Consider the following 25,625-nt stretch of genomic DNA (forward strand, 5'->3'; position numbering starts at 1 on the left):
TGATATTTATACCACGTTTATTTGACGTTTATATAAACAATTTTTATAAACTATAGTGAAATTTTTTGTTATATAACTGATTATTTGTAGCAATGTAATGTGTGTTTTCAATACTTTGATTACATGTAAACACAATTTTTTTTTCCAGAAGTTAATAGGTTTATCACTTCTTTAGATCAATCACACTTTAAATTAACTTGGTTGAAAAATATGTGCAATCTCATTCTTACACCATAAATCATTAGAAATTTTTTTCTAAGAATATATGAATCATAACAAAGGCTTAATTACACAATTAAATAAAGCAATATTTTTATCAAAATTATTACATTTGACATTCTATATATGATACTTAGACAGTAGAGTAATACTCAATTAATCAACATTGAAAATTAAAAATGAGTAGTCCACGACCAACGAGACAAGTAAAATTGGTGACGACGTCACATACTATCGCTACACGACAAACCACACGCCAATTCCGAAAGAGTTTGCTATATAATATTATTATATTTTAGAGAGCCAATACGGAGAGAGCTTTGCCACGTGGAGTTCTGTCACTTGCTGACGCAAATCTCCCACCATTCTTAATCTATGGCCCACCTGTGACGCCAGCCAAAAGGACTCTCACTTGTAATTAAAAAAAGGTCTTTTAGGCTCAGCATTTAAATCGATAACTTCGTTCAAATTGTTTTCGTTTAAAATGATAAGTGAATTGACCATTTAAATTGACATTTTAAATAAATATTTGGAACTATTGTGAGGAATACAATTTAAACGGGAAATAAAATAATTCACGTTCGATTATAAATATTTAAACGATATAAAATGTATTCATATTCAAAATTCTTACGCATTTTATCAATATCATTATTTTTAAGAAAAAATAAGCATACTTAATTTTCTTATTTTTTTGTAAGTTAGAAATATAATAAAATAAATTATCATACGTAAAACTAAATTAATATTTAATGAAAATCGTAAAACCCTCTAAATGTTGCTTTTAGATATATATATATATATATATATATTTGAAATAATCAATATTTTCTAATAATCAATGTTTTCCGCTGTTATATTTACTTATTTCTAATAATCAATATTTTCTATTTGTAAAAGTTATAAAATCAATATATATATATATATATATATATATATATATATTGATTATATTTTAATAAACTGGAAATCCTAACTCTTTTACTTGTTAAAAGAATATTCTTTTTTATTTAGCTTCTACGATTAATAATAAATTTATTATAATCTATAGTTCTTCGGCTTAAATTAAAATTGAATATTTATATATAATTCATTTATATTGATATGAACAAATATATAACAAACAAATATATTTGAAACGGTGGACATTACAAATGAGCTTAATTCACCTATCTATTATAATTAGAAATAATGGTCAAAATTTCATTCAAGCCCACTTTTATTGACTTGAATAAAAAAAAATTAGAAAAAAACATAAAATTATTTAATCAATTTATTTTAATTATAATAGCTCATTAATGTCATGTCAAACGCGCTCTAAGTACTTATATTTTCATCGCCATATAAATTCATATTTCAGAATAATATATTATACCAATATTAACATACCACGTATATATTCTACTAGGTACATGGAGCTTAATATAGATCGGCCACATTATTTTCTATATGTGATAATTTTTTGCTAGGTTAGGGTACGTAGAGAAAATTAGGATTCATTCAGGTATAGTGAATAGGTAAAGGTGAGAGTTTTTTTCAAAATAAGTATTTACTATTTTACTATACTATTTGGTATAAATATTATCCAGCATATATATCAAAAATATGAAGGCATCTTAAATAATAATCAACAATACTTTGTCTAGGTATTGAGTTCAAACTTCATGAGCTGCAAAAATGCATGTTCTCTTAAAATTTATCATAAATTATATAATTTTGGTCAATAATATCATATGCGATTGCACTGATAATATATCATATAATATTTATCAATAATATTATTTCTAAAAAAAAAATGAACTACGATATTTGAAAATAATTTGAATAATATGTAAAATTGGTATGACGTTATTTTTAAGCCATGATTCCAAAAAATAAAATTGATTAAAATTAATCGATAAAGAGATGAGCAATCTACGACTTCATAAATTTTGTTAGCTTCTATTTTTTTAATTTATGTCGAATTTCTAACATACCCGCTAAATATCATAACTATATAAAGAATGATCATAATCACCGAGTCCCATAATAAAAATAAGAATCAAAGTATCCTTGACTTTTTTTTATTCAAAAGACAAAATAATTTCCACAAAATCGATCAATTAAGATCAGTAACCCATAGGTATTTTTTTGATGTATTTCGTGTTGAAACAGGCAATTTATATAAGCCCTCCATTTGATATCTCGATCGATGTAGTGTCATCATATCCCATACCATAACATACAAAACAGTGCTATTCTTTAACAAGGCAACAAAATATGATACTCAATGAACCACACAAACAACCTTATCCTCTCAAATACTACTATAAAAATTTGCCTTTTATTTTTCGCCAAGTTTGAGGAATATAAAAATACATGATTGCAAGGTTTCCAACTAGGTATCCATTAGGAGAGCACACATCCTTTACAACCAGATCAATTAGTTATTTGAGCAATATAATAATTATTATATTACACATCAACCACAACCTATATTATAAACCAAACAACAGAAAACGAACCACAATGTAACTAGCATAATAAAAATGATAATACGAAAATATTTCCTATACATATATGTGGCGTAGAATTTTGAACATTTTTCCCTTTTGTTTTGGTATTTAAATATGAAAAGTCATTTGACTATACGTTAACACATCAATAAACAGTATATAACATACCAAAAGATGCATGAATTTACCACTCAACTTGTAGCTTATTACTTAAACAATGTGCTACATTATTTTTTGCCAAGGTATTGACCAAATCCACAAATCGGCCTATCTTTAGGAATAAATTTAGTAAAATTAAAATTTGAATCCGTCTGCAAAAATAATCATCTATCAACCTTCATTGACGACGTCACAAGACGAATAGACGATTCCGCGTGCATATTATCGTTTGACATTGATCATATATATATAAACCTAAAATAATTTTAAAAGATAAAGCACATTATATGATAATGTAGCCAAATAAAGCATCGCTATTATCATCTCTAATAAATTATTCATATATGTGTGAAACTACACACAAACGCCTTCAAAAATATTAAAGTTATGGAAATTATTGGATGATTAACATCTTTATCCTAATATATAGTCTACTACGACATGGTAGTTTGGCAAGCCGGAATTTAATATTTTATCAACAATATTGTGTTTGAGCTTTCTTATATAAGTGAAAAAATATATTCAAAAACCCTAATAGCTTGTAGGAATCGCCATTCTTATTTTTCCGTATATTCTAAAGGGAAATTAAGGACGAGAATATTCACGATTTGAAAAAGAATTTGGTGTAACAATTAGTTTACACCAATAATATTTTGTGACGCAATTACTCGGAGATATATAAGTCAACAAAGCTAAGAGAGTTGGTTAAAAAAAATTAGGGTGACGATTGTTAATAGCATATAGAACTAATTAATAATTTTTTTTTCTTTTGTAGAGAATTGACAACGGAACTGTACGATCGTGGACCATAGTAAAGATTGGCCAATAAGCTTAAAGGAGAAATGAATAAATAAATAAAATATTAAAAAATAGGGCAAAGAAAAATGTATTTGAAGCCTTCTAGCCTTCTAGGCACCTCCAAAAGCTATTTTGGTAATGTGAAGTGGAAATCTACGCAATTAAATGAAAGCCACGTTTAGAGTTTAATAGTTTGTGGGGATATGAGGAGACCAAACCAAGCCTATTTTGTCGGTAATAAAACAAATATAATTTTTTTTTTATATAATGAAAAACAAATAATTTTTTTAAAAATTACTTAAATAAGTACTAAGTACAAACACAAAGCCCATTTTCCTCAAAGAAATAATGTCCAAGGGTGTGTGGCTGCCACACTTTCCAGATTCACATCACATTTGATGATTATAAAATACAAAAATCGTGACATGTACGTTTACAAAAATGCAAAAGCTAATAATAATAGCGACATATAGTTTCACCAAATTCCAAATGTGACGTATGCACTGAATATTCACAATTAAAATATTGAACCCAATACTCTATATTATACAGATCCTAAATGGCCTATAAATATATTGGAATCTTTAGTTCAACTCCTTGAACATTGTGCAACATTAATATATATAGCTCTTATCAATTATCATCTTTTATTCTTGACCTAACAAAAGTAAAGCTAAGCAGAATAGCAAAACTAACCCTACTTTAAAATCCCTACACAAAAGATAAAAGAAATATGACAAAATCATGATCTCAAACTAACTAATTATGTTTAGCAATCTAATTAATAATTTAAGCTTTCAAGTCATTTGGTATTGAATTATCAGTTAGGTTACTTTTTTTTTAATAGTTTTCAACCACAATTGCCATAAATACAACGTGATCAATATTTTCATGTTTACATTTAACTTTTTTTGTTGATTAAAGTCTGTAATTTTTTAAACTATTCTTTTGACTGCGCTGTTGTATTAAGGTTTATTTTTTGGTGAAATTTCTTTTTATAGATACTTCAGCATTAAAAAGAAAATATTTGTATTTATATAAATTATGTAAAATGTAATAAATTATATGATTTCAAATTCTCCATCGTTTATCCAGAATTGTTATTTTATATTTTCACGTCATTTGTATTCTTGATTTTTTAGATTTTTGGCATTGTAAATCAAATATATATATACGATGTATATATGATCTATATATTTTATATAGAATGATTAATTACGAATTATATTGAGGCTTTTTGCAATGTTGCTAAGTAAAGCCAAGCTTTGACTATTTTAACATTCTATTACTTTCAAAGCATATATAATTGGAACACCCAAAACAAAATTATAAAATAAAACCTTAATCTAATGGTTTATACGTCATTCTCATCTTAAAATTTTCTCAAACCTAACAAAAAAAAAAACTTTATAATTGCTTCAATATAATATTGTGGACTAATAGATAAAAAAAATAAAAAATAAAATACTCACTTGATAGAAAAAATATAGGGATAAGCATTGCAATGGTGTATACGTAATATAGGTTATAGTAATATAATACCTGTCATGTTATTTGTTTTCTTTATTCTGAAATGTGTTTTGTAGATGCAGAAACGTCTTTGAAAGTTTAGGTTCAGATAGTATAAAATTATTAATCAATACTAATGTCCACTTCTGTGAACAAAAAATTAAATAAAGAACTTATTTAGGTCCACCACCATTAATGTTTCCCAACAAATTCATAATCATATAAATGCGATGATTACGCATTTATACATATTCAAATTTTGATCTTTTTGCTAGTTGGTTTAGACACCGTAATCTAACATGTAAAAAAAGGATGATATATATATATATATATATATATATATATATATATATATATATATATATATATATATATATATATATATATAGGGGTGAAATCAGAAGGGGTTGAGTCAAAAATAAAATTTGGGTGGATAAAAAAGTAAGATATGTATAAAATTTAGGAAGCAAAATATTTATTTTATAAAATAAGTTTAAAATATTTCTTTTTTTAAACTTTAGTATGTTTCACAATTATTAAGTCATTTAGAGGGATCGATTTTAGTTGTTTTAGATAGTAAATACTACTAGAAGTCTACAATAATAAACAAAATAAGAAGGGGATATTAGTTTTATTATGTAAATAAAAAAATATTGAAGGGCTAAAATGTAAGAAGCAGAAAAGTTAGCAGGGGCCTTTTGTATGTAATACAAAGGTATACTAGTACAGCTTTGAGATTCTACGGCGGTTAATAATCATCGTAAAAGAATTCTATGACGTTAATTTTCAGTCGACTAACACGTATAAACCGCGTCTATCACTAATTTACCGCTATGAAATAGGCGACTAACACGTATAAACTCGCGAGATTCAAGCTCGGAGATAGGCGACTAACATGTATAAACCGCGTCTATCACTAATTCACCGCTATAAGATTATGAGGTATTAAGTCTGAAACATATCACATTGTTACGAATTTACATTGAGCTAATCCAAAAGACTAAACAAATGAAGAAAAAAGAAGACAAAATCCATCATTGCTAACTCGTTAGTATGGATTACTACAACCGCTAACGGTTAATATCTACATTGTTCGCTCTATAATACTTACAATTGTCATATAGTATTCCCCGAGACCATAGCCGGTGCAAGGGGAGGGCAAGTGGGACCATTCTCCAATAAGACCCATATATTATTTTTAATAAATATATTATAACTTCATTTGTAGCTATAAATGCACGCTTAATTAGTTATAATTTGTAATTATAATTTTATTAAATTAATATTAGTCTGTAGTTATAATTTACGAAATTTGATTAATTTATAGTTAGAATTTCATGTGCAATTTAATACTTTAAATATTTTGTATTATTGATAAATGGAATTATTTAAAAAAAAAAAATGGGGACTTTAAATGAATTTTTACCCAAGTCCCCGAAAATTGTAGAACCGGCTGATCGAACCGATTTGGTCCAAAACCGAAATTCGGTTAACCAGTTATGTAAAACCGATAACCAGTTTTATAACCGTTTTAAAACTGGTTAACCAGTTCTGAAACCGATTAACCAAAAAAATCGGTTAACCGATTTCAAAATTGGATGACCAAATTTAAAGATCCTACAATTATCCAAATCGGTTATCCGGTTCAAATCGGTTAACTGATTCAAATCGGTTATCCGTTTTATATATAAAAAAATCGGTTAAATAACATTGTTTGCCAATTGATTTTAAAATGGAATCTCATGATACTTTAACAGAACCCTTTACTTTTTTATTTTTAACATATTGTTCGTAGCAAGTTTGCAACTCCAAGTCCCTACCAGAATTTTGAACAACTTTTGCATTGAGCGTGTGTGAAAACACAAGTTTGTAACTCTATTTATTAATTTATTTATTTCATCATTATACAAAAAAAAAAACTAAGAAAAAATAATAAAAATTAATGTAAACTCTTAAATATGTCATCTTATTAATAAAAAATATGATTACTCATCAAACATAAATAAAGCCCATATCCTACTATGTGATCATTTAATTTTGAAAGATTATAATAATATGTATATGGAATATATTTTATATTAATATTTTTTATGGTTTTATCTTAATATTACTGTCATGCATATATATATATATTAATCAACAATATTATTGTTTGACATATTTTTGCTTTTAAAAAAAAGTGTTTTTAAATTCAGCTTTCAGTCCACCTATGCATTTATGATTGCATCAACCAGTTGCAACTATCTTAAAGTTGTATTTTCAGGTATTAACACTTATAATTTGTATTTATGACGGCATTTTTTATGGCCTAGATTTGAGGCTAAATTTTATTCAAAGTTATCATCATAAGATGCTGATCATTCAAAAGCAAACAATATCTATATATTTTTTTTAAAGAAACAAACCTTCTAATATACATAGATCTATATATCTCCATAAATAGAACACAATAATAAGCATCAACACTAGAAAGTTGGAATTAACCAGTTTCGGATTGCTTTAATGTAATAATTTAAAAAAATTACATATCATTGAGTACAGGTACAGCCATACACGTGTAAAGTATTTCTCAGAACTAGTAGGACTGTCTGTACTCTGTACTGGTCTTTTTCATGATGAGAAAGTTCATATTTGTTTGAAGTTCTTAACGGTATATATTCTTATGAATCCATTCTGTAGTTTCATTTATATTTTGATGGAAAGAAAGACATTTTCTGCATGGATTTATGAACTCTAAGAGTCAAATCTTAAAAATCAAATTGAATGTGTTAATTTTTTTTTTTTTTTTTTTTGGGCATTGATTTATTGTCTAGCTTGCGAGTTTTTGCTAGCTTCGGTAATGTGAAAACCTGAAGACTTCCATTAAGTTGATAATATATACGTAGATTAAAATATTATAAAATATTAGGGTGTTATTGTCAATGATGTAGCCATTATTGGTTGTCTCATTCATTGGCTTACGTAGTGTCCTTTATAATAAATAATAATTATTGTAGTGACAATCGTGGAATCTATATTTATTGGAATAAAATAACATGGTCTTTTATATTCTTACAACGTCATCATTTGATTCAATCTTACTTGATTCATTTTCACATATTTTAAACTTTGTTTTAAGAACCACCTATACTTATTGGTGATAAAAGCTATATTCTTATTTGCCAATATTCAATTAGCCCATTGTTTCGTGCGGCTACTAGTTTAATTTCAACTTGTTGTTCATGCTTCATTAAATTTATTCGAGTTTTCTTCTATATCAATTAATCCCACGAATACTCGCATCTCGTTTGACATGATAAAAAAAAGGCTTGGAATATTTTTTTTTTTATACTAAACAAATAATTGAATTTAACAATCATGACGTTTTAACACGACGGATATTTTTATTAAAGATTTGAATGGGCGATAAGCAGCGTCAATAACTAAAAAATTAGTTTATGTTAGTTGTCACTAGAGAGGAAAAATAAATCTTAGGTACGGAGAATTTTGAACTAATTGATTCAAGATTTCTAAGTTTAAGATTAATTTGGATGTATGAAGTATATGTTCAAACAAAGTTAAGCCATGATTATAATTATATGAACTAGCTTATTTGATTAAAAAAATTCACATGCTTTTTTTTATATGATTTATGTTTATGTTCTTGTAAAGTTTTTGAAATGTTATAATTTTTCTAGGTATATTATATACTGATAAACAAATAAAGTAAGGTAAATACTACAAGACTAAAAAAAGGCCGTTACAAACGAACTCTGATCCTCTGTCACCCTAATGGTGTCTCCTATCTGTCCCACCAATTAAATTTGGACACCTCACCATCCCTTTAGACTTCTTTTAACACTGTTATTAGTTATACTTAGTTCACGTTTCTCTATCCCATATAAATTAAAATCTATTTTACTATACAGTCAATGCCACCGTAAATAAAGTTCTGACAAATCAGAGAACCTTGCTAACTTTTAGAAAATAAATCCACAGAAAAATGGCGAGGACAAATTCTTGAATAGCATTAATTTTCGATCAAGACATGGATTTAAATTACACTGCTCTACGCACTTCTTTAGCTTGCTGGATAATGAATCAGCAATAAAATCGACAACGGTATACTAAGTAAATTAATTTTTTTTGTTTGTTTGCCTTTTTTTTTTTAGCCCTTTTGCTTATATTACTTGCATCGTAAAATTATTATTTGGCCTTTCTTATTTTATCTATATATTAGTGTTTATTTTGTTATTTGTATAACGAAATTAAAATTTGATCCCTCTAAACACCTTTCACTCCCGTATGTGCGTGTTTGGCAGCAACTGGAAGCTTTGCAAAAGCTAGATTTAGGGTCATTAATGAATTATTATTTTTTTTACTGAATAAAAGTAGAAGGAATTAGGTGAATATTATGTTTAAAATTACTGAGTAAAAAGGTATTATCTATATATAAAAATACAAATATGTAATAATAATAATAACAAACTACTATATATAGTAATTGTTAATGCGGTTTTCACAACATTTGCGATGTGCGTCCCACGGAAAAATCCAATTCAACACGCTGTGAGTGTAAGGCCTCATTCGAAGGCTCCGAGGAATTAGAGGCGTCAAGAGTTAAGAACTGCGAGACGTCTATTTCCGAGGCTTTTCAGGTTGATGATCTCGGGGTTATAGACGACTTCCTTCAAACAAAAAGGGATCAAGGCGGCTGGGGACAAACCCGAAATAACCAAGATCTCCTCAGTTCCTTCGGAAAGTGGTTCTAGGAAGTGGTGGACGTCTGAGTGGGCTACTTCTTTGCTCCTTTTCCTAGATCAAGTGATGAAATTAGATAATAATGGGATGTTCCTCTTTGTGGAGCGATGAGCTTGTGAATATGAGTTCAACAAGCCCTTTGACACTCTTAGACGGTTGATAAATAGACGTTTGTGATACATTAGTGTATGTGAGGGACGTGTATGTGGGAGATGATGTATAGAGAGTGATCTTCCTCCACATAGGGGAAATGCAACGGAAATTCACGATAGAGACATGCAACGGAATCTCCAGGCAAACTTGGTGGAGCATATATGGACTCGATTTGGAGAAGATTTTTCATTAAAAAATGATTATTTACTCTTTTTATGTAATTTTATGAGAATTTTAATTTCTAAATGTTGTTTATTTTAATGAAAAAACATTATTCAATGAATTTTCATGTTCTCGATTTTATAAATTAATTATATAATATATCTTGTTAATTTTAATTATTTAATTATTTATCATATAAGTATAAATAAATAAAAAATTATAGAAAATAAATAGAAAACGTGGTGGATAACTTTTATAAAGTTGCTTGCATTGTAATGATTTTGTTAGACGTTATCAACTTAATGGTGTAAAAAAAATATAATTAAATATTATTATTTTGGTGATTTGTTAAAATTGGACAACTTCTAGCATTGTAGTTGCTCACAGTAAAAATTAAATTAATAATAACAACAGAAAGGTGCAATCTTATATATTTTTTCCATCGTCCTAAATTTAGTGCCTCATTTAATCTTCATCGTAATTATCATTGCACGCCACATATAATAAAAATAACATTTACAAAACGTGTGTAGGGATAGTCAACCATAAACCCAAATTCATTTCATCCTTTGAATGAATTCAAAATCCTTTTGATTTTGAACAATCAAAACAAGATATTTCAAATCACTCGAGAGATACAATTAATTTCTGACGACTATCTCAACTTATTTAAATCCTTTTTTTTTTCTTTTCTATCTTCCTTTTTTTTTTCCTTACTTTGTTTTTTTTGCCCCCTCGAGGCTTAAAAGCTTAACACAATTGCCACCAGAAGGGAACACAAAAATCAACAAAAAGAAAAGAAAAAAAAAATAATAATAATGGGCTTGCTTATCTTTTGGGCTCTCAAACCCTCAGACTCAGTGAGTGTTTCAAGTCTCCAATGTGAAGCAAATGGCGGCCCAAAGCGACTTTCCTTGTCCCAGCCTCGTCAACGATACTCAAGTCCTTGCAAACGTTGACTTTGAAATTGACCAAAGACTCTTCTTGAGCCGCCAAAGAAACTTTCTCGAAGCCCAATAAGTGCTTCTTGGGCGAGTTGTGGACCGACGGTGGGCTCGAGAAGAGGAAGACGACGTGGGACCCACTGGCGGCCCCGTTGTTTTTCACCCTCAGGTGAATGTCGACGAACAAGTTCTGGCAGCTCTGGGCGTGATCCTCTACGGCGAGCGTAGCGCAGCGCGATGTACCAGCACGGCACGCGTGGGTCTCGTCCAATGGGAACGAGACGATCTTCGGGGCGTGAGCGAGGTGGTGGTGAAACGTGGTGTAGCTTAGACCGTCTCCAAAAGTGTAGACGGTTTCGCCCGTGTAGAAACGGTAGGTCCGACCCGGATAGCCAGTTTTCGGGTCGGGTCTCATGTTCATGTTTGTCATGGGCACTTTTTCCGCGTAGGATTGGGGGTACCATGTCAATGGTAATCTTCCACCTAGAAAAATTAAAGTATTAAAGAAACTCTCCTTTACAAGATATATATATTTCTTTAATAATCAACGCTTTGAGAAATTTCATTAAATAGAAGATAATATTAAATTTTTGGCAAGATTTAAAAAAGATGTAATTTCTTTTTATTGTTTAAAATGTAAATTGAAGTGAATTTCCGTTAATTAGAAACTCCCCTTGACAATATATATATATATATATATATATATATATATATATATATATATATATATGTATATTTTAATTATTAATGCTTTGAGAAATTTCATAAAACAGAATATAATATTAAATTTTTGGCGAGATTTAAAAAAGATGTAATTTATTTTTATTGTTTAAAATGTAAATTAAAGTGAGTTTCCGTTAATTAGAAACTCCCCTTGACAATAATACAATATATATATATATATATATATATATATATATATATGTATATATATATATATATTAATTATTAATGCTTTGAGAAATTTCATAAAATAGAGTATAATATTAAATTTTTGGCAATATTTAAAAAAGATGTCATTTTTTATTGTTTAAAATGTAAATTAAACTGAACTTCGGTTAATTTAATGAATTACACATTTTTTGAAACTGAAATTTGCTTTTAAAAACATTTTTATCATTATTATGTGACCAAACTTGCACCTTTTTAAAGATTCATACCATTAATAATTTCTATATAATCAGGTACGAAATAATGTATCGAATAGAGTTAGTTTACTTGGATTGTAGCGGCCGAAAACTATATCGGCTAGGGCAGCTCCTCCGGCTTCGCCAGGATAGCCGACCCAAAGAATGCTTGTAATTTTGGAATCATTTTTAGCGAACGAGATGTCAAACCCTCCTCCGGACATTATAACGAGAATGACCGGTCCTTTTGACGCCTTTGCAACTTGTGTGATCAAGAGTTGTTGTTGGCCCGGGAGAGTCAGAACGACTCTGTCGCGGCTCTCTGCCTCGATGGACTGATCCGCCCCCACCACAAGCACCGTTGCGTCCGCGCTTGATGCGATCTTTGCTGCGTCATCGGCTTGTGCGGTCCCACACCCCACGTTAGCGCATCCCGGGTGGTAAGTGGTTGCCACCGAGGCACTTAAGCCTTGTAACGGTGTCGTGTATTTACAAGGAGTCCCTATACAAAAAAAAAAAGAGGAAAGAAAAAACTCAAAATTAAGCTAAATGTAATTATTATCTTCTTGAAAAACAAGTGTACAGTCAATTAAATTTACTTGGATACTACTAGCAAATATCTTTTGATTTAGTATAATAATTGGCAGAGCCACATGAGTAATTTTTTTTTTTCAATTTTTTATGTTTTTTAATTTAATTTAATTTAATTTTTAAAATTTACCCTTTTGGATATTTATTTTCAAATTTACCCTGATTACAATTCTCGGCACCGTTACTCGATATACTTTAATTTCATCTATAAAATTTCAATCATTTAAAGTCTATAGTCAATTAAATGTACTTGCATACTTATAGTATCTTTCTTTTAATTAAGAGTAAAGATATATATCCAACGGCTGAGCTACACGAGTACTTTTTTTTCTTTCAATTTTTATATTTTTAGCTAAAAATTATATAATTTTTTAAATGTACCCCTTTGATTTTTATTTTCAAATTTACCCTGATTACAATTCAATATACCTTGATTTCATCCGTAAAACTTCAATTATTTATTAAAAAAAGAAAAAGAAATCTATCGTTGTATAAACCTACATACCATATTAAACAATAAAAAATTTATGTACTCGTTTTATATTGTATTAATTAATATTTACCTTCATAGTTTCCGATCATGGTTTTGGTGACATTGGCATTGGGACCAATGACAGCCAGGTTTTTGATGGAAGTGGGAGACAAAGGCAGAGAGTCATGGGCGTTTTTGAGCAACACAATGCCTTGCCTGGCAGCTTCACGGGCCAATTCTTGGTTCTCAGAAGTGCAAACATCTTTAGGCCCCAAATTGCCAAATGGCTGTTTCTTCGGGTCACCGTCGAAGAAGCCCAATCTCATCAGCGTTGCGAAGTTGTTTGAAACCGCCTTGTCTATGGCTGCCTCGCCCACAAGCCCATTCTTCACCGCCGCTTCCGTGTGCTTTCCCAAGAAAGCCCCACAGTCTAAATCTAAACCTGTCCAATTTTGGAAATTACAGGTGCTACCAAATTTAGGAAAAATTATACAAAATAACCGTTTGAAACTTATTGATTAGCACAATAGTCAAAGTTTCAACTTTTCAGCAAAGTAGCCAAATTTACGTTTTCAAAACTTTTATGACAGCCAGGATTAAAATTATTGACGATTATTATAAATAATTTATCACTTTCAAAAAAATTAATCTTGGGGTCAATTTTTTTTTTAAACTAGATTGCTGCACATTTTGGCTATTTCACTCATTTAAGACAAACATTGACTATTTTGCAAATTCATAATTTTAAATTGACTATTTAGCTACATCAATCCTTTTAAAAACATATTCCGAGAATATCTCATTTTCATTTTTTTTTAATGTTTTCAGAAATTGTCGGAAAAAATAGGTTTTATGATATATTTGAAAATATTTTAATTATTCAAACATTACTCTAATGCCTAACTACTATACTTTTTTTTTATCTATGTGAATTACATGGAATTTAACACATAATATATTTGAAGGCAATAAAAAGAATATAATGAAACGAGTTTATAATTAATAAAAAAAAAAATTACCCGCCAAAATGGTCTTGGCTGCAGCTTCCTCCGGGGACTTGGTGTAGTGCTGAGAGTTATACAGCACATCCACTGAATCACAATCTGAAACTATGTATCTGCAAAATACACCCCCACCAATTTAAATATTTTCATTTCATTACACACTCAAATTTTGCATTGTGATCATGAAATAAAAAAAATTAGGTCAGGTAAAAGTACCCATTTAATTTCCATTGGCCTCTAATGACTCCATAGAGAAGATCAGGGTCAGCACAGGTTGGCTTGCCATTGACTTGATTGTAAGAGCACATCACACTTGCAACATTCCCATCAATCACACAACTCTTGAACGGTGGCTGAAATGTATCATCCATATCTTGCTTTGTCACCTTATAAAAAAAAAAACATAACAAATATTAAAAACTCGAAAAAATTAATTGGAATTAAATTTTTTTTTTTCATTAGCATAAAAAAACGTACCACGGCATTGAAGTGAAATCGATCGACGCCTTTCCAATTGTCCAAATCGTAGGCCGTGTAATGCTTGCAACACGCGGCGACTTTGAGCCTGTTCGGGTCTTTACCGTCTGTCTGTTGGAGACCTTTGACGTACCCAGCGGCGTATTTGCTCGTCAGCAACGGATCTTCTCCGGGGGTCTCTTGGGCTCTTCCCCATCTCGGGTCTCGGACAATGTTGATGTTCGGAGACCAATACGTCAGGCCCGCAAGCCCGACGTTGTACATGGCTCTCGCCTCCGTCGAAACCACCTATCCATTTCGACATTATCTACCTTAATTAGATTTTGATTAATGAAAATGCATTTGTTTGTGATAATTGGCTAAGGTACATTCAATCAACACTAGTACCAATAATTTGTTTTTGTGTCATATGATGTTAGGTATTTTATAAAAGCACATGTGTGATAAAAGCAACATTATTGGCTAGTATAATGGGAGGTGATTTGTATTTTGTACAAACAAACTACAAAGAGTAGCAGAGCCATTGGGCAACTTTTTTTTTTTTTTTTTTGAGGTCAGAGCCATTGGGCAACTTGTTCTGAAACTTAATGCCATTATTGGCTGGGTTGGTGCAAAACAAGGACCATTAGATTGGATTGGATATGATTTTTCTAGCTGGCATATATGTATAGTGGGTCCCACAAGAGATAAAATGGCAGATAGGTAAAATTGGGTTAATTTTTTTGTTTCAATCTTCACTAACTACATTTTTTTAACCGAAATTTTTAGTTAAAAAGAAGTAATAGATTAGTTTACAACTTAAAATGGTCATAATCTGTTTCTCATCAATTTTGGATCGTGAGTTCGAGTTATAATAGGGATAAAATTCTCTTTCAACAAAAGAAAAATAAAGATAATTTATATATATAGATTAAAGGATTTAGCCCCAAAAATGACCCTGTACACTATTTTTTGGATATTCAAAATAATAGTAAATTGAGAATTACCATGTATTTTTACTTTCGAGATTTTTCGGTTAAGTTAGGTTATATATATGCTTTTCAAACACTATGGGCCAAATGGCAGTGGGTATTTTCTTTTCAATGCTTAAGCATTACCCTATTTTGCATTGATGATATTCTATATGTTCTATAGACTTTTGCCAATAAAGTTTATTTTCCTTGCATGGTGAGCAATGATACAATTTGGGAAGCGACAAAGCGGAAAAGAACATTAGTCAATTTCAAAAGTGTATAATTTAACACAAAAATAAACCCTACTTAATTTAATATAAATTAATGAAAAAACATAGTATATTGGTCTTGGAATTATCACATTAGCCAAAACATCATTTCTAGGAAATAAAATACAGCGCTTTAACTCACATGATTGGGTTTGGTTACCAAACTTGAAGTGGGTTTTGAAAAATGTTTCACTTCGCACATGTAAAGGAATGTATATTTGACACTTTATTACTTCATAACTTTACTGGTCACCAATCAGTATCAACTCTTTAACAGAAAAATCATACAATAATTTTAAATCATATAACTAGCTGCAAAAATTTACGTACCACCTACATATTAAATTAGCCATCAAATTAGGATAGGATAACTAAATCTAAACAATATCTATCACTAGCTAGCCTCAGAATCAGAAATACCTAAAAAAAAGTATCATTTGAATTTGAAGGCTTTTTTAATTATTTTATTATTGTTATTTCATAGCTGTAAAGATCATATTATTTGTGAATGCAAAAAAAAAAAACAGCTGTAATAATGCAACATAAGAGGTAGTTCCAGATCGCAAAAAAAAAAAAAAAAGCTTTTGGAAAGAACAAAAAAAACATTTTTCACAGGTTGTGGTGGTGATAGTGGTTGATGATGATACTGATAATAATGTGGACACTACCAAATAAATTAAATTTAAAGTATCACTCACACTCATCGAAAAATATTAAATAAATAAACATGTGTTCTGATTTGAGCTTCTTATCTTTAAATCTGTAGATGAAATCTTCTATATATTTAAAAACAAAAAAAATTAAAGTATCACACTCACAGAAAAAAATAAAATAAACGTAAGTCCTGATTCGAGCTTCTTATCTTCAAATCTATAGATTCGATCTACTGTATTCTCGAATGCCAAATCCAAAGAATCCATCAAGAAATCAAATTAGTATAAAAAAAAAAAAAAATTAAAGCTAAAAATAAACATTCAAAACTCCGATTTTAAATTATAAAAAAAAAAAAATTGACAGCTGAAAGCAAAAAGGAAGTCCCAAAAACTCATCTCTGATGATTTTATACATTACAAAGTACGAACTAAACGCTACAATGAGTCTAGTCTATGAATTAGTAGATTGAAGCTTACACAATCAAATCCATAATTCTAAAACAGAACTATATAATCTCGGATAAAATAATAATAAATAGAGCCCTCGAATCTATTAACGTGAGGCTAATAAAAACAACCCAAAAAATGCATTAACAAAATAAAATCAACAGATTTAAACGTCGATCAACTTAAAGAACTAATTAATACAATTTAAAGAACATATCAAAAACTCAAAACAAAACCAACCTCCCCAAAAAAAAAAAAAAAAAAAAAAACAGAGAACAACACACACACAAACTTAAGATTTATATCTCACCAAAACACAGTTCTGCTTCTATTCACACAACGTACATAAAAAGATTAAAAAATAAAGAGCATTGGTTCAGTTATAAGACGTGATATTATTATTATTATTATTATTATTATTACCTTTCCAATGGCCTCAAAGAGAGAGGAGTTAAAAGAAGCTCCGGTGAGAATGGGCTGAGGAAAGCTGGTGGCTCCGGGGACAAGGCTTGAGAAGTGGGTCCCAGGACCGACGTAGGAGACGCCGTGAAGAGCCTCCGACCACCACTCGTACCTCGGAATCCCCAGCCGGCTCACATTTCCGGCGGAGTTCACCAGGAACGTTATCTTCTCCGGCAGACTCAGCCTCTTCACCAGGTCCCCCACCCTCTCGTCGATCCCCAGCGACGCGTCGCAGAATCCCATCCCCGTCGTCGACGCGCCGCCGCACGCGTAGGGCTGCGCGTAGGCGAGGCCGGCGAAGGAGATGGACGCGGCGAGCACAAGAGCGATGATAGTTCGTCCTCTGTTTTGTGCAGAGGCCATTTTGGTGAAGAAGAAAAAAGAAGAAGAAAGTTTTGGTTATAATATATTGGTGTGATGGGGTTTTCTTGTATTTATATATGTATATGAGCATGGATTATTGGGGCTCGAGCTTTCAAGTGAGAAATGATAGATTTTCACTCTTTACTATTTCACTCTCTCTTTATATTTCATTATGTTCTTATTATTAGTATAGTAATAGTTGCTTGGTTTAAGTGTAACATGGCACAACCTTTAAACTAAATTCCAACTTTGAGCTAAATTTTTTGTGTGAATTAAAAATAAATTTGGACAATAAAACATATATAATAGAACGAGCTGAAATTCGGAATCATGTTTTTCGGTTTCAAATTCGGAAATTTTGATTCATGTAACAGTGAACGAAACATTTCGTTTCGTCTTTCTGTGTTCCATGATTTTATGTTTTTAAGTTTATTAGTAGTTGCGTTTTGATTTTGGCTGAATTGTCCATTTCTTGAATGAAACAACTGATTTTTGGGCATACACAATTTTGTTATGACCGCCATATTTTGAGTGTGTCCTTAGATGCTCATGCTCATAAACTTCGCGTTTTAATATTTATCATATGCGTGCAGGAGTGTATTAAAATGTCCCACATCGACAAAGACAATATTCCACCTTTTAGCTAGTTTTAAATTGCACTTCTAACAATATATTTATGGTTTAAAACTCGTAATTAGTATATTATAATATGTTTGATGTCGCATGTGATTTTTTCAATTTATATTTTAGTTGTATAGTGCAAATATTTTGTAAGGTTACTATTATAATCAATCTTATATTAATATCACATGAATACATGAAATAGGGTTTCTCTTTTCTTTATATATACATTTTTGTTTATTACATTATGTAGATTGCGATTAAATACACATGAGACATTGTTTTTTTTTTTGTTTAGCAAGAAAGAGCAGCCTTATTTAATAAGAAGAACTTGGTAGATCCAAGTAAAACATATTCAATACAAGGAGTCTTGGCAAGAAGTAGACCATCTCGGAGCACCAACAGTTTGCTATAACAGGTCAAAAATGTCACTGACATGGACGAAGATATGATTTTTATTTGAGGAGCTTATTTTTAATTTAAAGATAGAAGTGTATCGTCAAGCATAATTTTGTCATTTTTCTTAAGATTAAGATGGTAATAGTATTTGAGGAGCTTATTTTATTTTTTTTTTTTAAATTTTAGATCGAGGTGTGACATATAGCACAATCATATATAATTATTGCACATAATTTTGTAATTTAACTCTTGCGCATTTTATCTTTAATTTTCTAGTTATACAAAAAAAGAAAGAAATCGGCCCCTCAAACTTGAATATGGAACCTTTAATCCATTAACTTTTGGCTCTTTGCATACTCTTTTTGTTATTTATATTTATTATTATTGTTGTTCGTTGTGCTATTATGTGCAAAAAGTAACGTTATTTTATAGCTTCCCGTGATGTTGACGATCGATGGTTTTTTAAGGATGGGCAGTAAATGTTATTGTTTTTTAAGGATGGGCAGTAAATGTTATTGTTTTTTAGGGATTTGGAAGGATCCAAAATACATAAATGTGATTTGTTTAAAAAAATAATTTAAGACACAAGAATCTAGCTGTCAAAAAAAAAAAAAAAACACAAGAATCTACGTGGATGTGAATTTCTAGCTTTGATAAGAGTCCGTGAATATTTTATCGATTTTTTTTTTACTGAAGAGGTATTTGTCTTTTGATGAATATTGGGAATCACGAGAGAGAGAGAGAGAGAGAGGGAGAGAGATTGGTTTAAAGTTTCGTAATATCCAAGCGAATGTTGTTTGTTTTGTCTGCTCTTTGTGGCAACACGTGAGAGATAGAGATGCCATAGCTCGGTTGTGTCTTAGTCAAAGCTCTAAGAAAATTAAATGATTCGTATATAGCAAGTATTTTATATACATTATTTCGAGTTTGATTGGTTGAACTTGTAAAAGATCAATCTCGTGAACTTGATTGACTCTATTTGTGTTTTTGGGATGAGGAACAAAAGTATTGTTATACTGAGGAATATTTCTAAATTATTTACGAAGGCCTACATATTTTTCTACAAATAACAATTTATAAACATCATGATTTGTGTAGAAATATCTACCTTAACTCGGTAATCATTTGAGTGTGTTAATTAGATAAAAGAATAGGTAGTTTGATTTAACCAATAATTAAAATCTCGGCTATACATCGCTGTTTCTCTTTTAGATCTCGTTTTTTTAATGTCCCGATACGATATCAATCATATATCTTATAGTTATACATAAATATCGTTGTTCACCAGGTGTAGCTTATTAGTTTATGGATAGTTTATCAATTTATGCGTTTAAAACTTGATTTAAAATTGATGATACCTTATCCATTTTTTAAATTTACATTTTATAAAAATCTCTGATATATAGTTTGAAGACAAGGATAATCATGGAAGCTCGTCCTTCATGTGTATTTATTGCTGAATCTTGTCGAGAATGAGTTGTAAATCATCGAGAACGAGTCTCTATTTTAATTTTGATATTTTTGGAAAGATCGAGTATATACTCAGTGAATATTTTTATGAATTTTTGTGTAACGGTTGATTTCTTTTTAGATCGCTAAGTTTTGGTTCACTTCCAACGTGTTTTAAAATTTATAACGAGCCACTTCCATGATTTTCGACTTCCATTCTTTTTTGCATTTGTGTACGTAGTTGCTTAAATCGTGAAAGTAAAAAATAATACCACACACTTTGATTTAATACTCCTTAGAGAAAATAACATGGTAATAGTGATAATAGGAAAAATGTCTAAAATCGAACGGCATTTGAATTCCTGAGTATACTTATTTTTTGAAATGACGTTAACTTATATATTTATATTGTAACTCCCACAAATAGTAACTTCCATGACGAGTATATTCTAATTCATTTTTTTTTTATTAAGTTTAGTTATTTAGATACCTTTTATATATATATATATATATATATATATATATATATATATATATATATATATATATTACAACTTCCACAAATAGATTATTACAAAAAGTAACTTCCATGAGCAGTAAATTCTAATTCATTCCTTTTGTAGATACACAATCTATAATTTAACTTCCATGATCAGTAATTTCTAATTTATTCTTAAAGTGCTTGGTTATTTAGATACCTTTTATAGAGATACGCAATCTATAATTTAATTCTATTGGCGATCAACTAAATGTGTGTGTGTGTGTGTGTGTGTGTGTGTGTGTGTGTGTGTGTGTGTGTGTATGCGTGAATTCTAATAGGTGATTTTATATATTTTGATAGGGTGCTCTAAAGTCATTCATACAAAGCAAAAAAGAAAAAAAGAACTCTGTAATAATAATATGATGGAATAATAGGATTTCGTGGAGGTAGTGCACAGAAAGACGATATGGATAAGTGCCGGACTGAGGTTGGTCTGCGGTGAAAGTTTGCGAAGTCCCATAAATGGGTCCCACACGATCCCCGAGTCTGAGACTGAATTCTCTAAAGTGTAGGTCCCACAAGAAAGTTATGGACCCTATGGTTCAATTAACAACAATACATCTTATCAGATTCAACATCATATTTATTTAGGGCGTCCAAAAAATCCCTTCGTAAAAAAAGGGCGTCCCCCCAAAAACCACCATTTCAATTTTCAATGTATACAATTTTTTTTTAATATTGTTTCCACATAATTAGAAATTAATTTTTTTGAAAAAAAAAATCGCTCGTATTTTGTCGATTTAAGCTGTTGTTGTTGTTATTGAGTGTGAATACGAGTATTTTGAGGTAAAGGATCAAATGTGTATATCTTTAAATAGTATTTTAAGTATGAATGATTGTTATAAATTCTACTCGGCAAATGAATGATTGTTATGTATCACGAGAGGAGAGATTTATTTCTTTCTTTCCATTGTGATTTTCTTTTTGTGTGGTCCACTATATGATCACAAGTCATAATTAATAATAACTATCAACAACTTATTGTGGCACTGTCCGTAGGCTATCTTAGTTTCGATAATTATCAGTACATGTGTTTGTACAAACATCATACGTTTAGTGCATTACAACAAGATGTCATTAAATTCCTCCATAATTTTAGAAAATTGGGTATCAATGATACTTATCTTTTTTGGAGACAATATGTGATTGGAATAAATTCCACGTGGCTCTTAACTTTATATGATATTGTTGTTTATTACACGCAAGTTGTTTACTTATATTAATATATCCATGCTTTAACTAAGAGATGGAAGCATGTATTTTTGTTTGGCGATGAATTTAAAGTTGAATTCTACCTTGATACTTGGATTTGCTTTATTAATACTAATCCACATAAAAAAAAAAGTATTCATCACTATTAAAATTTCGACAAATTATAGTGGAAGGGGACACACACGTGTTATGTAATTATTTCAAACACGAATAATATACAGTATATATTTGTATATACATACATATATATATATATATATATATATATTATCATTGCTTCGCTTTTATGATAATAGAACAAATAATTGGATTATATAGCCTACGAGACTAACAATATCGCAATAAAGGTGACAATATATAAGATATTATTTTATATTTACCATGTTCATCGTCCATGTGATATGTTAAACGAATCTCCACGTACAAAAAGGTGACAAATAGAGATATGTATACGTGGATTATTTTAGCATATCATTGATTTGAAGATTTTTTCCCGCCTCTAAGCATATCCGGAAATCGTTCGATGTGACCACCATCTAATGACTTTTATTCCTATTATAACGTAAGAATAAAATTTTGTGTGCACAAATTTTATAAGCTAGTACTAAGCCAATGAAACTAACTCTACGTGGTTTATGGAATTATATTTGAATCATCCCATAGCATACTTTAAAAAGATAGTACCCCCCACGTATCATAAACCTTTGAAAACAATGATTTTTTTTATGTCACACGTACCATATGATTGGATTTAATTAATAACATGCATTGTTTATTAAGTACTGTTCTGCATGGGCGTCACTTATGTTGAGTGGGTGGACTCATATGAATAGATTTTAGGTCAAATTTCTTCATTGAACACGATAATAAGTGGAGAGCATAATGTACGGCTTTATGCATTTTATTGTCTTAAATTCCCGGGCAATTTAACAAAATAATCAAATTAAAACGTTATAATTTTAGTTTGGTCAACGTTTCCAAAGTTTTAAAAAATAGCCCTAAAAATGACGTGTCAATATTTATTGATGGTTTTTTTTTAATATATATTTATTGATGGTCAAAATTTTATTTTTGCCCTTCATTTAAATACACGATCTTGTTTTCAAATTTTGAGAACGATATTTATTTAAACGAAAATAAAAAACAGAACTAAAATCAAAACGTACTACAAGTATGTGACATAGGGAAAGTCCGCCTTTTTTCTTCTTTTATCTCCGTGTAGAGAGAGAGAGATCCAAAATTGGAATATAAAAAAGTTTTTAATTTTTAATTTTATTTTTTATGGATAATCAGATCCTAAACTTTAGCAAGCTTGAACACCAATTAGAATTTTATTTAATTTCGAAAATCAATATTAATTGTTGATTTTTTTTAATAAAGTAAAGAAAATTATAATGATAAAATCAGAAATTTATTAATTTAAATGTCATGTCATCAATTTGGCTATTAATTAAAAAATTATGAAACGTTGGCTTGTTTAAAACTACAATATGTTTCATGTAGTTTAGTCGGTCATATTTCTCTAAATTCTCCGAGTTATTATTATTATTATTATATTTTAATTTGGCGAATTATTATGTTGGTATATATAATTGGTAATACGAGGAAGCCAGGTTCATTCGATCCATTTCTCGTACCCCCTTAGATTTTGGGTCGGATCTAGAGCGACCAATTTTATTCATAGGACCGGCTTAACCTCTTTTGTAAATATGGGTGAAAGTGTTTATCCCTAAAAAATCCACTGTAAAAAATGTAATTTAATAGGTAGAAAATTAAAATGACCTTAGAATAAAAAGGTTTCAATGATTAAAGATCGAGTATGGATTATATTTTCCTAAGCAGTAAAACTTGTAAATCGCTTGTGATTATGGACTAAGACTTCGGACTTTCATATCATAATTTCCTAACCTCTTTCAATTTTTTTTTTTGTTATTTCGACTTCTTATAAGCTTATATATATCTGTAGTACTAAAACCATGGGATATTAATATTCTAAAACTGTAACAACTCTTTTATAAAACTGCAAAAGATTAGTAGCGACTCTTTTTGTAGTCGTTGTTGCTTTTCAGTTTTTTTATTTATTTATTTATTTATTTATAGTCAATGACATTTTGCGATGAATAGCGATGAAATTCATCATTTTATTTTATGATACACTAAAAAATAATTTAAAATTTTGATTATTTAAATTGATCTTTGCGAGTGTTCGTCGAAAATCATCGGAGATCATCGAAAATCATCGAAGGTCTTTAAAAGTGTTGGAGATATAGAGAAGTGTAAATTATATTTTATTTTGGGTAATTTAGCAAAATAGCCAACTTAAACGTTGGAAATTGCTAAATAGCCAAGGTTTGGTAAATATTAAGCAAATAGCCAATTTTATATATTTACAAACGTAAATATTAAGTAAATAGTCACTGCCATATTAAGCCACGTCATCATTTATGGCTATTTACCTAATATTTACCAAACCTTGGCTATTTAGCAATATCAATTGTTTAAGTTGGCTATTTTTCTAATTTTTTGTTTTATTTTTTTAGAAAAAATGTGTAGCGTGGAGTTTTTGTTTGAAAATGAGCCAAAAATCTAATTTAAAATATCTTGACCATAAGGTGTCCAACCAAGATATTTTGATAGTTTTTTAGTCTAGAAAATAAAAATTCTCTAAAAAAGAAGAAACAATCAGTTAATTCATCTAATCCATACTAAGCAAGTATACAATCTTAAACAAAATAATCACCAAGCACATTGATTAATAACGGATAACTATAAACTTTCTTTTTAGCAATTTTTTTTATACTATTTTCTTAAGGATTTTTAGTATATGTTCTGATTTCATACTAAACACATAGTTATTCATTATAAGCTATCGTCACATTAAATATGGGGAAGAGTGTTAAAAAATAGCATTATACAAAGGGCCGTTTGGGAGTTTACTTAAATTAATTTTGTTCCCTGCTCGCAAATATATTGGAGTCAATGAGCAAAAACTTCACATGATACAAGAACAAACGTTGCAACACACTATTAGACTTCGGCGAACAAAATCTACGATAAAACTACCAAACGAGAAAGAAAAAAAAAATACTCAAGAGGAATAATAGATAGGATTATAGACCAAGGTTTAATTCATGTGTCTTCAAATAAGCAGGCGAGGCTTCCTTTTATACGCAAAGTCAAGCACAACTACAGAAGTTTAGAACAAATATTTCGGTGATTAGAAAATTTAATCTTAACGCATTATTGCATGTAAAATTAATCTGTAAGAATTATTTTTGACAATGTAATAACAAATCATGAAATTATTGGAAGTAGAGAGGAAGTAGTTTTGTAGTGTGGGCGTGTATTCACTTTTTCAGCGGCTATAAAATATTTGAACCCATATCATGGAAGTGTATGATTTTAA

General features: G+C 29.7%; 1 protein-coding gene across 1 annotated transcript; it reads right to left on the reverse strand.

Annotated features, from left to right (window-relative positions):
- Positions 1-10,765: 10,765 nt before the first annotated feature.
- LOC149387050 (beta-xylosidase/alpha-L-arabinofuranosidase 1-like) lies at positions 10,766-18,025 on the reverse strand. Its single transcript, XM_089621897.1, has 7 exons — positions 17,596-18,025; positions 14,851-15,138; positions 14,590-14,759; positions 14,389-14,486; positions 13,461-13,811; positions 12,398-12,808; positions 10,766-11,662 (listed from the first exon to the last, which is right to left on the reverse strand). The coding sequence occupies exons 1-7, from the start codon at positions 17,995-17,997 to the stop codon at positions 11,079-11,081; spliced, it is 2,304 nt and encodes a 767-aa protein (XP_089478023.1). The 5' UTR covers positions 17,998-18,025; the 3' UTR covers positions 10,766-11,078.
- Positions 18,026-25,625: the final 7,600 nt, after the last annotated feature.

This window comes from Urtica dioica, chromosome 8 (genome assembly GCF_054948205.1).
Source record: "Urtica dioica subsp. dioica isolate 48M chromosome 8, U.dioica_male_clone48M_v1_H2, whole genome shotgun sequence".
Lineage (NCBI taxonomy): Eukaryota > Viridiplantae > Streptophyta > Magnoliopsida > Rosales > Urticaceae > Urtica > Urtica dioica.

What these genes read in the sequence shown, in the direction of transcription:
- LOC149387050 (XM_089621897.1), bottom strand. Translation starts at nt 17,997, where the DNA reads ATGGCCTCTGCACAAAACAGAGGACGAACTATCATCGCTCTTGTGCTC. An exon ending in CATGATCGGAAACTATGAAG is followed by an intron (nt 12,809 to 13,460) that starts GTAAATATTAAT and finishes TTTTTTGTATAG; the next exon opens with GGACTCCTTGTAAATACACG. An exon ending in TTTCGGCCGCTACAATCCAA is followed by an intron (nt 11,663 to 12,397) that starts GTAAACTAACTC and finishes TAATTTTTCTAG; the next exon opens with GTGGAAGATTACCATTGACA.